Genomic DNA, 13,146 nt, shown 5'->3' on the forward strand with positions numbered 1-13,146 from the left:
GCTGAAACTGCTTACACCTTCTATTCTGGGATTTTAAGGTGTTCTGTGTACTGTGTTAAAATTCCAGCTTTTCCATATGAAAAGGGATTATGCTAACCAGACTTTCTTTCCCAGCTTGTGGAGGAATGGCATTCAGTGAGCTGTGTCATCACTTCGGATAAAGAAAATGTAACCATAGCTGCAGACCTCTCCTTGAATCAACATAAGCAGGTACTTGAGACTGTGAAATACTCCAGATTTGATTATCCTGCTGCTCACGGGGGCATCTGTCTCCCCTAAAAATGGTAATAGCATCTCAAGTAAAGCCTGTCTCTTGATCCACCTTCTGCCCCAACTTCTTCCTTATCCAATTACTTGGGGTAACTTTCTACTCCAGGTGGTTACTAGGAATTTTAGGAATTACTTGCGACTCCTCCCTTTCTTACATCCGCATATCTCTTCCAGCAGCAAACTCTGTCATTCCACCTCTAAAATATATTCTAAATCCTTTCACTTCTCTCCATCTCCGCTGCTACTGTTGTAGTTCATGCTACCATCTTTTGCCCAGACTATTGCAGCAACCTTCTAGCTGCTTTTCTTGCCTCTGCTCTTGCTCTGTCCTCTCTAAACATTCTTTACACAACACCTATCTTTTAAAAGCAAATATCAAGTGTATGCTTTTGCACACACTGAAACTAAAATTCATACCTTTTCAGTGGCCTACAAGGTTCTAGATGATCTGGTCTGAATTTCTTCTTCAACTTCATCCAGTACTCTCCTCTTTCCTGCTGCTTACACTCCAGCTGTTCTGTCCTTTTTGTTCTTCCAGCTTGCTGTTATTGTTCTGGCCACAGGACCTTTGTACTTGCTGTTCCTTCTGCATGACACTGCTTTTCTCCTAAATCTTCATGTGTGTGTGATTTCTTCTTATATTTAGCTCAGATATTAGCCTCTTCGAGAGGCCTTCCCTAATCACTCACTCAAAAATGGGAATTATGATCTAGTTTAATGCCGTGCAGTGATGAGATAGGAACCGAGAAATAGCAATGGAGATAGAGAAAAAGGGACAAGTGCAAAAGAAGCTCAAAAAAGGAAGAGCTGTCAAGAACTGATTTGGGGCAGTGAGTGAGGGTGTGACATGTGGTAAAGAATAAGGAAAAAGAAGTTGGGGAATAACTAGGTTTCTTGCTTGGGTAACTTTGGTTACTGAGGCCATTAACTAGGCTAAGGAATACTAGAGAAGGCATACGTTTAAAGTAAAGATGGTGAATGCCGTACAGAAACAGTAAGTCCATGTCTAACACATGTTGTTTCCTCCCTTCCCCGCCCCTTTATAGTTACTAAGAGATGTAACTGCACTACAGATCCTTGGTGAAATATCTTTCAACAAATCTCTATATGAGGGGCTGAATGCAGAGAACCACAGAACTAAGGTAATCCCTGGCTGTTTTCTGGGTAGTGTCCTAACCTCAGAACCCCTGTACAGGCACTCTGCTGCTGCCCTGTTCCTGTTTTCAGTCTTAATCACCTCTGATCTTGACTGCCACCAACTGCCTGTGACCTTGAGCTAGTCAGCTTCTGTCTCGAGTTTTTCCATCTGTGAGATGGAGGCCATTGAACAAGAAGCCTAAGCTGAGGAAGTCTAAGCTGAAATAACTAAGCTGGAATCAACAGCTGCATATACTTTGATCTGAAATGGTATTTTTAAAAAAAATTTCCCAAGTGAGAAATTATTTTTTGTATGCATTAACTCTCTTCCTAGTGTGTTGTGTCAGTGGTTAGAATATTAAATAGTTGCAATACTCAGGAATGGATACTCCTTTGGCAATTCTTAGACTAAGCCCTAGAACTCTGGGATTTGTTTTGCAGAAGTATCCCCACACATCAAACTGACATCTGTGATCTATGGGCTAAATGCTGTGTGTGCTCCTCTGAGTTGTCATTCTTGTTGACACTGACCTATTTGTGCCGCTGGCTTCAGAAATCATCCATCTGTGAGCTCTTTAGTGAGGTAGCATTCATTGCTGGCGGGGATGTCAAGAGAGTGAGACGGCATTGCTAAGTTTTAGTCCTCTGCTTTGCTCCCTGGAGAAGTAGGAGAAAGGAGCAATTCTCTAGACATGACAAAAATAACATTTCCTTTTATTTTGAAGCATTTATAATACAGAAAATGATATGGAAGGAAGAGAAGTGCCCCATCATCCCACTGCCCAGATTTTTGAAAAAGAGAAGGGCAAGAAATCCAAGCCTTCCAGAAAGATACCAAATGAAAAATTATGGTTCCTTCATTCCCCCTTTCCCACGCCCCCAACTCCTCTTCCCAAAGGGAGTTATTAACAGTTTCTTACACGTACATTCTTAACTAATCTATATGTATACTTCTTCCTCTTAACTTGCTGATACATTTATTTCTACAGTGTAATTTCCCCTAGATTATTTTTCTTTCTTTAAATTCAATACCCGAAGCAAGTATTAAGTAGTTCTGACAATAAGCACCTAACTGATAACGAATCTGTGAGGATAGGTAGCTGTGCATCCAAGTGTATTTCAGTTGCAAGTAAGGGAAGACTCCTGCTCATGTATCATCAAGGCACTTATTTATCTAGTGAGGGAGGCAGACGGCCTGGCTCGTTGGAGTCTTGTGCACACATCTGTGTGTTGGTGCTGCCTTTCCCCATGGCCAACTCAGAGTTGCCACCTTTCCCAGTGCTATATTTCCCCATGGCAGAATACAAAATAGAAAGCAAGAGGTCAATAGCAGAAGGATTATTTCTTCATGTGCCTTCTCTTTTCGTGGAGGAAAATTTTCCTAAAAACTCCCAGCGCATCCCTCCTTATATCATATTGGAACCTGATCTCAAGTCAGTCACTGGCGAAGGGGAATAGCTTTGTCATGACTAGCTTCGTCCAGTCCTGATGTCTGAACAAAATCAAAAAGGAGAGAATGGCTATTGAGTAGGCCACCATCAATGTTTGCTACAAGCAATGATATCCCGTGTCCTGCTTCTTCCTTCACCTCTAACCGGGCAGCTCTGGGGCTCTTTAGAAACCTGTGGGTTTGGAAGAGGGAAGAGGCTTTGAGAAATAGCGTTTCTTCTATTCAAATCTGGTCTGTTACACCACTGTCACCTTGGGACTTCCTTTCATTACTTTCCTAAACTCAGGTTCCCACCGCCCCCCTTCACTCTTCCATAGAAGGAAAAACCAGCTCTTTTCCTGTTCTTCCTCCCTCTCTATTGCTTTGCTTCCTTCTATTCTCAAGGCCCAGAACTCATTCCTACTAGGTTCAGCTGTGTAAATAGTGCATAGAGGGCCAGCCCTAGGAAGTAACCAGCGTTTGTAACTTAATTAGAAGAGGTCTTAAAGATGAATTTGTCTGGCCTTCCACGCCATACAGAATTTCTCTCCAAAGCGTCGCTGACCTTGGTGCTTAAACACTTGCGTGAAAGAAACTCAGTGTTTCGGGCAGGCAGAGACGTTTCGATGGCCCTTTAGCCCCACTGGGAGCATGCTCTGACCATGGCATGTATGCTGGCCTCACTGGTAGGGCTATGTCTGGGTCTCACTTGGGCAGCATGTCCCCTGAACTTTCTGGCTGAATCCAATCAGTGAGAAGAGAGCTTAGACTCTGAAATTGAGAGACCTTTAGACAGCAGTGCTAGGAATGGCCTCTAATGGAGGAGCTCTACAAGTTGTACATGTGGATGCTGCTTTGCATTTATTATCGCGTCTCGGAGGCAGCATACACATTAGTCTGGCGAACAACAGATCAGTATCTTTGTCATATCTTTTGTGTGGGGCAAAATGCATTATCAGATTTCAGGGATTTATGCAAGCTCAAAACGAGCTGTCCGAACAAAGTTAGAAAGGACTTAGAGGTCATTTAAAATCGGTCATCATTTTGAAGATGATGAGCTTGGGGCTTGAGGATGTATAATGGCACAGCTGAATGTAAAATCTTGATTTTGTTAAGTGTTCTTTAAAACCTAGAGACCTTAATCCTTCGGGACCTTCTGTTAAACTGTCAGAATCCTTAACAGCAGGTCATAATCTCCTGACAGACTTAGCTCTGTTTCTATTTAAAAAACCAAAATGGTTTCTGTAATGTATTTTGGTCATTAGGTAATTTTACTGTGCTGGTTTTTTTCCCCAGTTTTTGTTCTCTGAGGATTCTATTGATTTAGCTCAGCGATTTTTACTCAGTCATGTTTGGTCTACTAATGAGCCCGTCAAAGGTAGTCTTCATTTCTGTTACAGTGTTTTTTATCTCTAGGATTTCTTTTTGGTTCTTTCCGAGGATTTCCATCTCTCCGCTTGCATTGCTTATCTGTTTTTTGTCTTTGTTCTTGCGTGCTGTCTAGTTTATCTAGTAGAGTCCTTAGCATTTTAATCATAGTTGTTTTAAATTCCCAGTCTGATAATTCCAACATCCTTGCCATGTCTGGTTCTGATGCTTGCTCTATCTCTTCAAATTGTGTTTTGTGACTTTTGATATGACTGGTAACTTTTTCTTGATAGCTGGACATGATGTACCAGGTAAAAGGAACTGTTTTAAATATGCCTTTAGTAATGTGAGGTGTGAGGGAGGGGAAGTTCTGTCATCGCATAAGGAGCTCTCATCTTTTAGTGAGCCTGTACCTCTGGACTGTGAACTCCACAAATGTTTCTCTTTTTTCTCCCCCCAGACCTGTTAGGTAGGACGGGATAGCTAGAGTGGGCTCAAGTTGGGCATTTCCCTTCCCCCAGGTCAGTTGGATTCTGATAATACCGCAGTAAGTTCGGCTGTGGTTAACTAGTTTCCCTTGAGGGCAGGCCAGAGTGCTCTGGCTTATTTCACAATGGTTCCTTTTGGGATATGAGGACAATCTGGCTGTGACATTTGTCACTCTGAGTGCCAGGGTTGATTTGGTTGATCTGGCTGCCCAGGCCGGTGTCCTCTCCCTCATTGTTCCATGTGCGTCCGGCCCCAGAGTTGCGCACTCGGAGAGAACAACCTTCCTCTCTAGAAGTTTTCGGTCAAGGGTATGTGAGGAGCCACACTCCCCTGCTAGAACCTCCAAACAAGCTCTCAAAATGCTTCCTTCCCCGCTGGAAGCACAAAGAGATTTTTCTCCAGGATTTACTGTGGGAAGCTGGTTAAGCTCCTGGAGGTACATTTCAGTGTTGTGGGGTTCCCCGTATGGCTGGGTTCCCTGGCGTTTTTAACTCGCAAGAGTTGTCCACAGTGAGCCTCCAGCAATTCATTAATTACAGTTCAGGCTTTCCTGCCCCAGCACTGGTAAGCCTCTATTCATATTTTGCTCCTTAAAATAACACATGGAATTTTTTTCTCATTTCCGTTACAGTAGTACCTGTTTTCGAACGTCTCCATTGATGAACATTTTGGTTTACAAACGCCGTAAATTTTATGGATCTATGGTATTATTAGATAGTAAAATTCACACTAAATTTGCAGTTTCAGGGGTTGATTTTAAAGGTCTGGAACGGAGTAATGCATTTTGCATTACTTTCTATGGGGAAACCATGCCTTGGTTTTCGAACGTTTCAGAACTCGAACGGTCTCCCGGAACGGATTACGTTCGAAACCCCGGGTACCACTGTACCTGACTTTTTGGATGATCTCTCTGTCTTGTTCTAGATCACTGTCCTCATCCTGAAAGATAAGGATTACCTTTCTTTGCCTCTGGTCATTGGAAGCAGTGTTGGTGGCCTTCTGGTTTTGACTGTCATCATAATCATCTTGTTCAAGGTCAGTTCATCGTGTTCATGAAGGCTGTGGCGTCGGGCACAGTGCTTCCTGCAACCGCCGGCCCCTGACTTAGAGCAGCTGCCTGGGACCATTCACCCTCTGCCTCAACCACACATCGAGGAAGACAGTTTCTGTCAGAAAAAAGATAAAAATCTAGCTGAAGTATTGGAGTCAGAGAGATTTTCCTGAAATGGATCCTATTGTTGTTTCTCTATTTCAGTCCTTTCCTTTCCTTCCCATTTTAATGCTCAAGCTCTTTTACTGCTATTCAAGACTCTCCACTCTCTGGCCCCTTCCCCCTCCACCCTTAAGTCTTGCTTTCTCCTCCAGACACGTTGAACTAAGTAGGTTCGCGTCTGTGCTCGCCGTCAGGCTGTCTACCCGCCGACTCCCATGCCTTTCCCACTTTTTCACTTTCCTCACACTCTTCCCGTAAAACTCAGCCCAGAGAGTCCTGGGTGCTTTCAGCTGAGTCCTGTGCTTTTCCTATGAGCTTCCTTCTGGAAACCCTTCTAAGTGGCACTGTGTGGTAATTATTTCTCTTTCTACTAGATCGTGAGTTTCATATGGAGGAGGCCGTACTCGAGCTCTTTCTCAGTGTCGTGGGCAGAGTACATTTACATAAATAAGATCCAGTACAGCAGAAACTATAATACTTGGCAGAACGAAGTGGAAAGGGTTAGAGAGCTCTGGGGTTCAGAAGGAGGTGGAAAATCACTTCTGACTTGGGAATGAGCACCAGGAAAGAAAGGCTTGTGGGGAAGGCAGCACTTAAGATGGGTCTTGAAGGATTGTATTATTTGGGAGAGATTCTGAGGAAGCATGAGAAGCAGAGGAGTACAGGGCTCTTTTGTCAAGGACCAGATAAATGGGTTCCTAAGACAGATGGATATCTTAGGGCTGTAATTGGACTTTTCCTCCCTTTTTTTCAGTGTGGCTTTTTTAAAAGAAAATACCAACAACTGAACTTGGAAAGTGTAAAGAATGTCCAGCTGAAATCAGAAAATCTGCTTACAGAAGATTAGAACCAACTTCCTCACTCACTGGGAGAGAATATCAGTTCTAGAACTTCTAGAGACTGGTGTCGTACTGATTACTTTTTCCTTTAAGATGATCTAGAGCAGAGTCTAAGAAATTGTTTGTAGAATATTGCTTTTTAATAATACACTGTCCCAAAAGTGTCTGTGCATTGTCAAAAAATAAACTTGGGAAACATTTGGTGTTAAATAGTGTTAAACTGTTTTCTTTCTTTCTATTTTTTTTTAAATTTTATTGGGGAATATTGGGGAACAGTGTGTTTCTCCAGGGCCCATCAGCTCCAAGTCGTTGTCCTTCAATCTGGGTGTGGAGGGCGCAGCTCAGCTCTAACTCCAGTCGCCGTTTTCAATCTTAGTTGCAGGGGGCATAGCTCACTGGCCCATGTGGGAATCGAACCAGCAACACTGTTGTTCAGAGCTTGTGCTCTAACGAACTGAGCCATCCGGCCACCGTAAACTATTTTCTTTATAGAATTGCTTTTGATAAGCCAACATAATACATTCTGTGGTTTTTCTTTTTCCTCAAGAGGAGGTTATAGAACATTTTCTTGGCATTTCTATTAATGTCTCCCAAAATAGTGTTCTATGAAATACATGCTGGGAGGACAGTAGTTAAAAGCGATTCCTAGTCTGGTATTTTCAAGATCCTAAGATCTTTTTGCCTACTATTTCAAATCAGGCCTTGAAAAAACACCCCAGAACAAATATGAAAAGTAGAAAAATGAAGATCATCAAAGCAGGAACTGTGGAGGAAAGGAGAAGACAAGACCAAAACTTTGTGCTGTATGTGGTTTCATTTCTGTTGTATGTATGCACGTGTGTATGTAATGACACTGTGCCAGCGTCCTTTCCCTGGCTTCCTGCTCGGTCGCTCAGGGAGACTTTCGTTCCTTAATAAATACTGTCTCCAGGAGAGAGCACTCATCCACAGCAGGACATGGAACCTGGCCTGGGAGTCGGGGCACAGAGATGAAAGCCTAGTTACAGACTGGCTTTTCTCTTAGTATCTTATTTTATTTTCATGGCCCATGATGTTCAAGCTTGACCGCATTTTCCCACTCCTAAGAACAGTCCTTGTTTTCATGGATTATAAAAGTCATTGCAAAAACTGAAACAGTGCAGAAGTATATCATGTAGAAAGCAATCCTCGTGATTCCTCAGTCTTCTTTATCTAATTGAGATGCTTTCATTATTATTTCTTTTAAATCTATTTTTTTTAAATTGATGTGTGTATAAATTTTGTGTGAATTAAGGATTTAACCTGACTTGGGGTTTTTCCAAAAGCATAACTAATTTCACAGCACCACTTACTGAAATACTTAACCACCTTCTCTGCCTATCCACGCTCTCCCCATACCATGGGCTGGAAGGCTTTAAATATTTCCTAGACTCCCTTGCAGTGTCCTTCTAGTTCAGGTTTGGCCAGTGAAAGCACTTGCATGAGACTAGAAGATGGACAGATGGGAGACGCCCTTCTGGTTCTGGAAGTGGTAGTGGCAGCAGATGCATTCAGGCCCCTGCGTAGCAGCATGGCAGTGTGGCCTCCAGCTGTGGTGGTGGCTTCCTGCAACTCCTGACCTCTAGGTGACACCAGCTGTCCTGTTTTTATTTTCCAGCCCTTTCGACAAATTTGAGACTTAACTCTATTCAATCCTTTTCCGTTTGAAATATTTAGAGTGGTTTCTGTTTTCTTGACAACCTTGAATCTGTATTATTTCCAAATGAATAACAGTTGTCTCTCTATCATTTAGTGAAATGCAGCCTATTGATGATTTGAGATTCTGCGGTTACATTTATGAAATTCATATATATGAGGTGTGATCAAACAATACGGTGAATGTTTAAATTTTAAAAAATGTATTAGTAAAAGACACATTGCCATTGCCACAGTACTGCCCCTCGCTTTGAACACACTTATCCCCTCGTTCTTGATACTTTCTGAAGTGGTTCTGGAAGCCCTTTCGTGAGTGTCTTTAGTTGTGCTGTTGTGGCTGCCTTGATGTCCTGAATCAATTCAAAATGTTTACCTTTCATGGTCATTTTGACTTTGAGGACGAGCCAGAAGTCTCACGGTGCCAAATCCAGTGAAGACGGTGGATGAGGACACACCGTAATGTTTTTATTTGACAGAAACTGCTGTACCAGAAATGATGTGTGACATGGAGCTTGTCGTGATGGAGGATTATTTATGGCACACTTTAAAACACACCTTCTCTCAACTGTAGCTCACACCCGACTGACTGCACCGAACAAGTTGAAACTTGTCACACACTGTTACTAAGGTTCAATGCGCTACTTCCCGTATTGAAGATCCCTGCCTTTCCGTTGGGTGGCACTTGGCAGCAGCATTCACCGTATATTTTGATCACAACGGAGAGGCTCAGTGTCACACACTGCTTCTGATATGGCAATTTCTGTCAAATAAAAACATTACAGTGTGTCCTCATCCACCTTATTTACCAGATCTGGCACCACCAACTTCTGGCTCTTCCCCAAAGTCAAAATGATTCAGGACATCGAAACAGCCATGACAGCGCAACTAAAGACACAAAAGAGAATTTCCAGAACCTCTTCTGTGTATTTTTTTGCAACTGTGAAAAATACCTTTTTTCCCCCAGATTGTAGAGTTTGTATTTAGAACAATTGGTTGTTTTGAATATTTATCTTATCTGGCCATCTTACTGAAAGCTGTTTTTAAAAAGCTTTTCAGTTAATTCACTTGCATTTTCTAAGGAGAAAATGCAATTTGCAAATAATGGTAACTTGGAGTCTTTCTGATGTTTACTTTTTCCCCACCCTTGCTTCTTTGACTAGAATTTGCAGAGCCCTGAGAAGTTAACTCTGTCCATTTGAATGGGAGCTTTGCATGCCCTCCTCTGCCTGCCTCACAGCCTGCCTTTGGTGCCAGGCCCTGCCACTCTGCCTTCAGGCAGTTTCTGGGGCTGGGTTGGAGAACCCCGTGCATCCACTGCTTGTGGGCCCCTTATTTTGCCTGTCTGGCACGATCAGCTTTTCTGATTCCGTCTGCTTCATTTCTTACAGGAATTCCTTTATATTTTTGGTCCCTTTGTTCTATATACCATGCTCTATTTTCCAATGCTGCCACAGGCTTTTTCCCCTTTGTTTATATTTCTTGGGTTGTTTCAGTGGGATTTGCTTTTGAAGAAAAAGAAAGAAGTTTGCTTAGATCTCCCTGTTGTGCTCCGGAGTTGTGGGCAAGTTTTCAGTATTATAGGTGACTTACAGCCCCTACGTGTATACTTTTATTGCAGGTAAGACTGCGTTCCCAGTGTAACAGTCGTGCCTTATGTTGACCATCTATGGACTATTGACTGACTAAGCTGTGCCAGTCTGACTGGTGTTAGACCAATGCAACTGTAGTCAGAGACTACATACGACTTCACCAGTCAGCCTGTGAAGAGGAAGAGAATTTTCAATGGAGACATGGTCAGATTTTACAAAAACATTTGCTATGACTTGGGCCAAGGCCTTGTCTTTTTCAAAAAGATGCTTTTCCAATGCCAGGTCTTTCCCATTTCCTGTCCACTCACCTCTGGGAACAGGAAGTGCCAAAACCTGCATAGGTCCAGGGACAGTAGGTCATGTCACAGGGCCACTGTCCTGGCCAGAAAAGGACTAAGATGGGCCATCTGGGCACTGGCATGGGGAAAATGCCCTTTGTGGTTTCTCCATTTCCATTTCCCCTGTTACTGGCTGGTGAGTGCAGATTCAAATAACCTTTTTTTGTCATGTGATTTCATCGAAACTTTGGATTTGGTTGTTGGAGAGATGAAATCAAGCAGATGTAAAGACCTAAATTGGTCAAACTTTTTAAGCCCGTGGATGGGAAAGGGGCCACAGGGTAAACGTGACAAGTTCAGGGAAGACCTACATGGTGGGGCACACATACTCAGAGACGGAAAAGAACCTTACAGGATGGCCTGACCCTAAAAATTCCTAACTAAATCATACCTTTAGCCTGAAGCTTCCTTGATAAGGTCAGTCTTTACCTTAAGTCAGCCTATGGTCTTTTGCATCATCTAAGATAACATACCCTTGGAATGTCAATCCCTTTTTCTGGACCCCCAGGGCACAACCCACCCAGAGCAGGAAACTGCAGAATCCCTGTTGTTCATGTCCCGATTACCATCTCTATGTGCTGTAAAATGCTAGTAACTATCCTGTGCCCACCAATGTAAAAGAAGTATCTGTCTTTCCATTTTGCTTTTTATCCAGTCCCAGAGATTCTCCCCCCAACCCCCACAAAACGCTTTGCTTTCTCCTACCCCTTTATCTACCACCAGTGGATTTCATGTAATCCTCCTCCTTTGATTCTAATGTATAAAATAAGTTGCAAAACTGCTGTTTTCTGGAGCATTTTCCCAGTCCATTGAGATTTTGCTTCCTGGAAATTGTCGTCAGTTTGGCTCAAATAAACTCAGAAGCTTTCTCTTAGGCTGGATGTTTTTTCGTTGACAAGCCTAATTAGACTTTGAAAAAGGGATGCTCCGTTTGCCAAGCCTGCAATCTTAAATTACCTGCTCCACCCTTCTCTAATGCCCTGACAAGGAAGTAAAACCAGAGGGCAACTGAGTCAGGAGCTTGTGCTGGCTGCCCTGCTCAGCCAATAGACCAAGACGAGTTGGGCTATAGGATAAGCGTTTATGGTCAGAGCTCCCACTGGTGATCTGAGAAGGCAGCAGGTTAACACCTCCAAAAACTACCTTAACATTCTCAGACTGGCTAAGGTATTTAAGGGAAAATCTGGGCATTCCTCCAGAGGTTAAGTGATGGTTCTGGGGGTCTGCATGGAGCCTTCCCTCTGGCAACGTGGTTCTCTGGTGATGTCAACAACCCAGGAACAAAGATGGGAGTAGCTGGGAAAGAATGCTAGACCATTGAGGTTGTGGTCAATAAGCCTAAGGGTATTAAATCATACTTTCAGGGTAATTTTCTAAAATGGAACTGGGGCAGGGGACCCTCTGGGCTCAAGCCACAGGGGGATGATCTATTGTTAAGCTATAGATCAAGGAAAAGTTGAGGCCTAGTCAAGCCCTTTACTACTGGGGTCCCGAATGGGCCCTGCTTCAGAAGGAAGTTTGGTTAAGATCAGGATTTAGGGATTTTGGGGTCTCCTGGTTATAACCTCGTAATAGCGCCAGAGTTTTGCCATTACTTTAAAGACAGCTTTAGTAAATGGAATCAAGGGAAATGTAATCACTTCAGGAAGAGTAGTCATTCTGCATGTGCAGAAGGTAGCTGGATGCATCGAAACAGACAATTCCCAACTTCAGTTGATGTTTTTTGTTTAATAACTGGAAGGACATTTTGAGAAGAACATAAATAACATATAGATCCACTCATAGTAAAATCAGTGTGAAAAGCAAAAATTTGCCTTTGTCACAACCTTGCCCCATCCTGTGCCCCTCAGAAGCTGAGGTGAACCAGTTTAACATGTATCCTTCCAGGCCATATTCTATGCATTTGTAAGTAGTAGTCATATATATACACATACAATACATAGGTTCTTTTTTTTTTTTTTTTTTACGTAAATAGAATCATATTCTACCAGTTGTGACCATTTTCAAGGAATGATGGCAGAAAATGCGGGGTGAGGATAGGGAGAGGTTAACATTTCTATGGGGAGTTAATAAATTTGTCTAGCTCTTTACACTTTGTAAAGAAGCCCTTTCAGTTTTTTCCAAAAGTGGCATTAAAGACATTTTCGTAATCACTATGCCACGCCAAGTAGCTTTCCAGAAGGACTGAGCCATGTTACATGGGTATCAGCAGTGAGAAGGAGACAGGTTAGTTAACATGTTAGGCAGACAAGAAAGTCCCTGGTGGAATAAACAAAGACAGCCATATCCTGAAACTGCAGGTTCTGAGATAACTCCTTCACTTCAGGACAAAATGTAACAGCGCCTTGAGGTTAATAAATTCTCTCATAAATCCCTTTTGGCCTGACAAACGGAACAGATCTGATAGATGGGAGTGGGTTATTTTGCTAATTCCTTCAGGATGGGTAACAGAACAAACCTGGTAGACGAATTCCATTAAAAGCGCCAGCTCCCCAGTTCCCTTCTTCAAACAAGTTCCCTTCTCCAAACAGCTCCCCTTCCCCAGGCAGGCAAGGGAAGGTATAAAAGTAAGAGCTTTTGCCTCAGTCATGGGGCACCCCCATTCGGACCCCCTCCCGCTCAGGAGCTGCAACCTCTTTTCCTGCCTCTAATAAACTATCCTCTTTTTAAAACTTTTTGCCTCTTCCTGGTCTGTGTTTCCATTCTTCGGCTTCACGAGACACGATCCCGGCTCACACCCAGAAACTGCCGGCAGATCCAACATCAGCTACATCACTGGGTCCACAGTGTGGGCCTCTGC

General features: G+C 43.0%; 1 protein-coding gene across 3 annotated transcripts in view; it reads left to right on the plus strand.

Moving 5' to 3' along the window:
• Window positions 1-6,941, plus strand: part of ITGAE (integrin subunit alpha E) — a 54,066-nt gene extending 47,125 nt beyond the window's left edge. Inside the window, exons 28-31 of one of the 3 annotated variants that reach the window (XM_033089536.1) lie at window positions 115-210; window positions 1,317-1,412; window positions 5,618-5,728; window positions 6,661-6,941. In XM_033089536.1, coding sequence (XP_032945427.1) covers window positions 115-210; window positions 1,317-1,412; window positions 5,618-5,728; window positions 6,661-6,753 — 396 coding nt within the window. In that variant the 3' untranslated portion in view covers window positions 6,754-6,941. Of the gene's footprint in view, window positions 1-114; window positions 285-1,316; window positions 1,413-5,617; window positions 5,729-6,660 lie in introns of those variants that run through there. The other 2 variants (XR_004421251.1, XM_033089537.1) reach the window with 2 other exon arrangements.
• The last annotated feature ends 6,205 nt before the right edge of the window (window positions 6,942-13,146 follow it).

The sequence above is a fragment of the Rhinolophus ferrumequinum genome, chromosome 21 (assembly GCF_004115265.2).
Source record: "Rhinolophus ferrumequinum isolate MPI-CBG mRhiFer1 chromosome 21, mRhiFer1_v1.p, whole genome shotgun sequence".
Classification (NCBI taxonomy): domain Eukaryota; kingdom Metazoa; phylum Chordata; class Mammalia; order Chiroptera; family Rhinolophidae; genus Rhinolophus; species Rhinolophus ferrumequinum.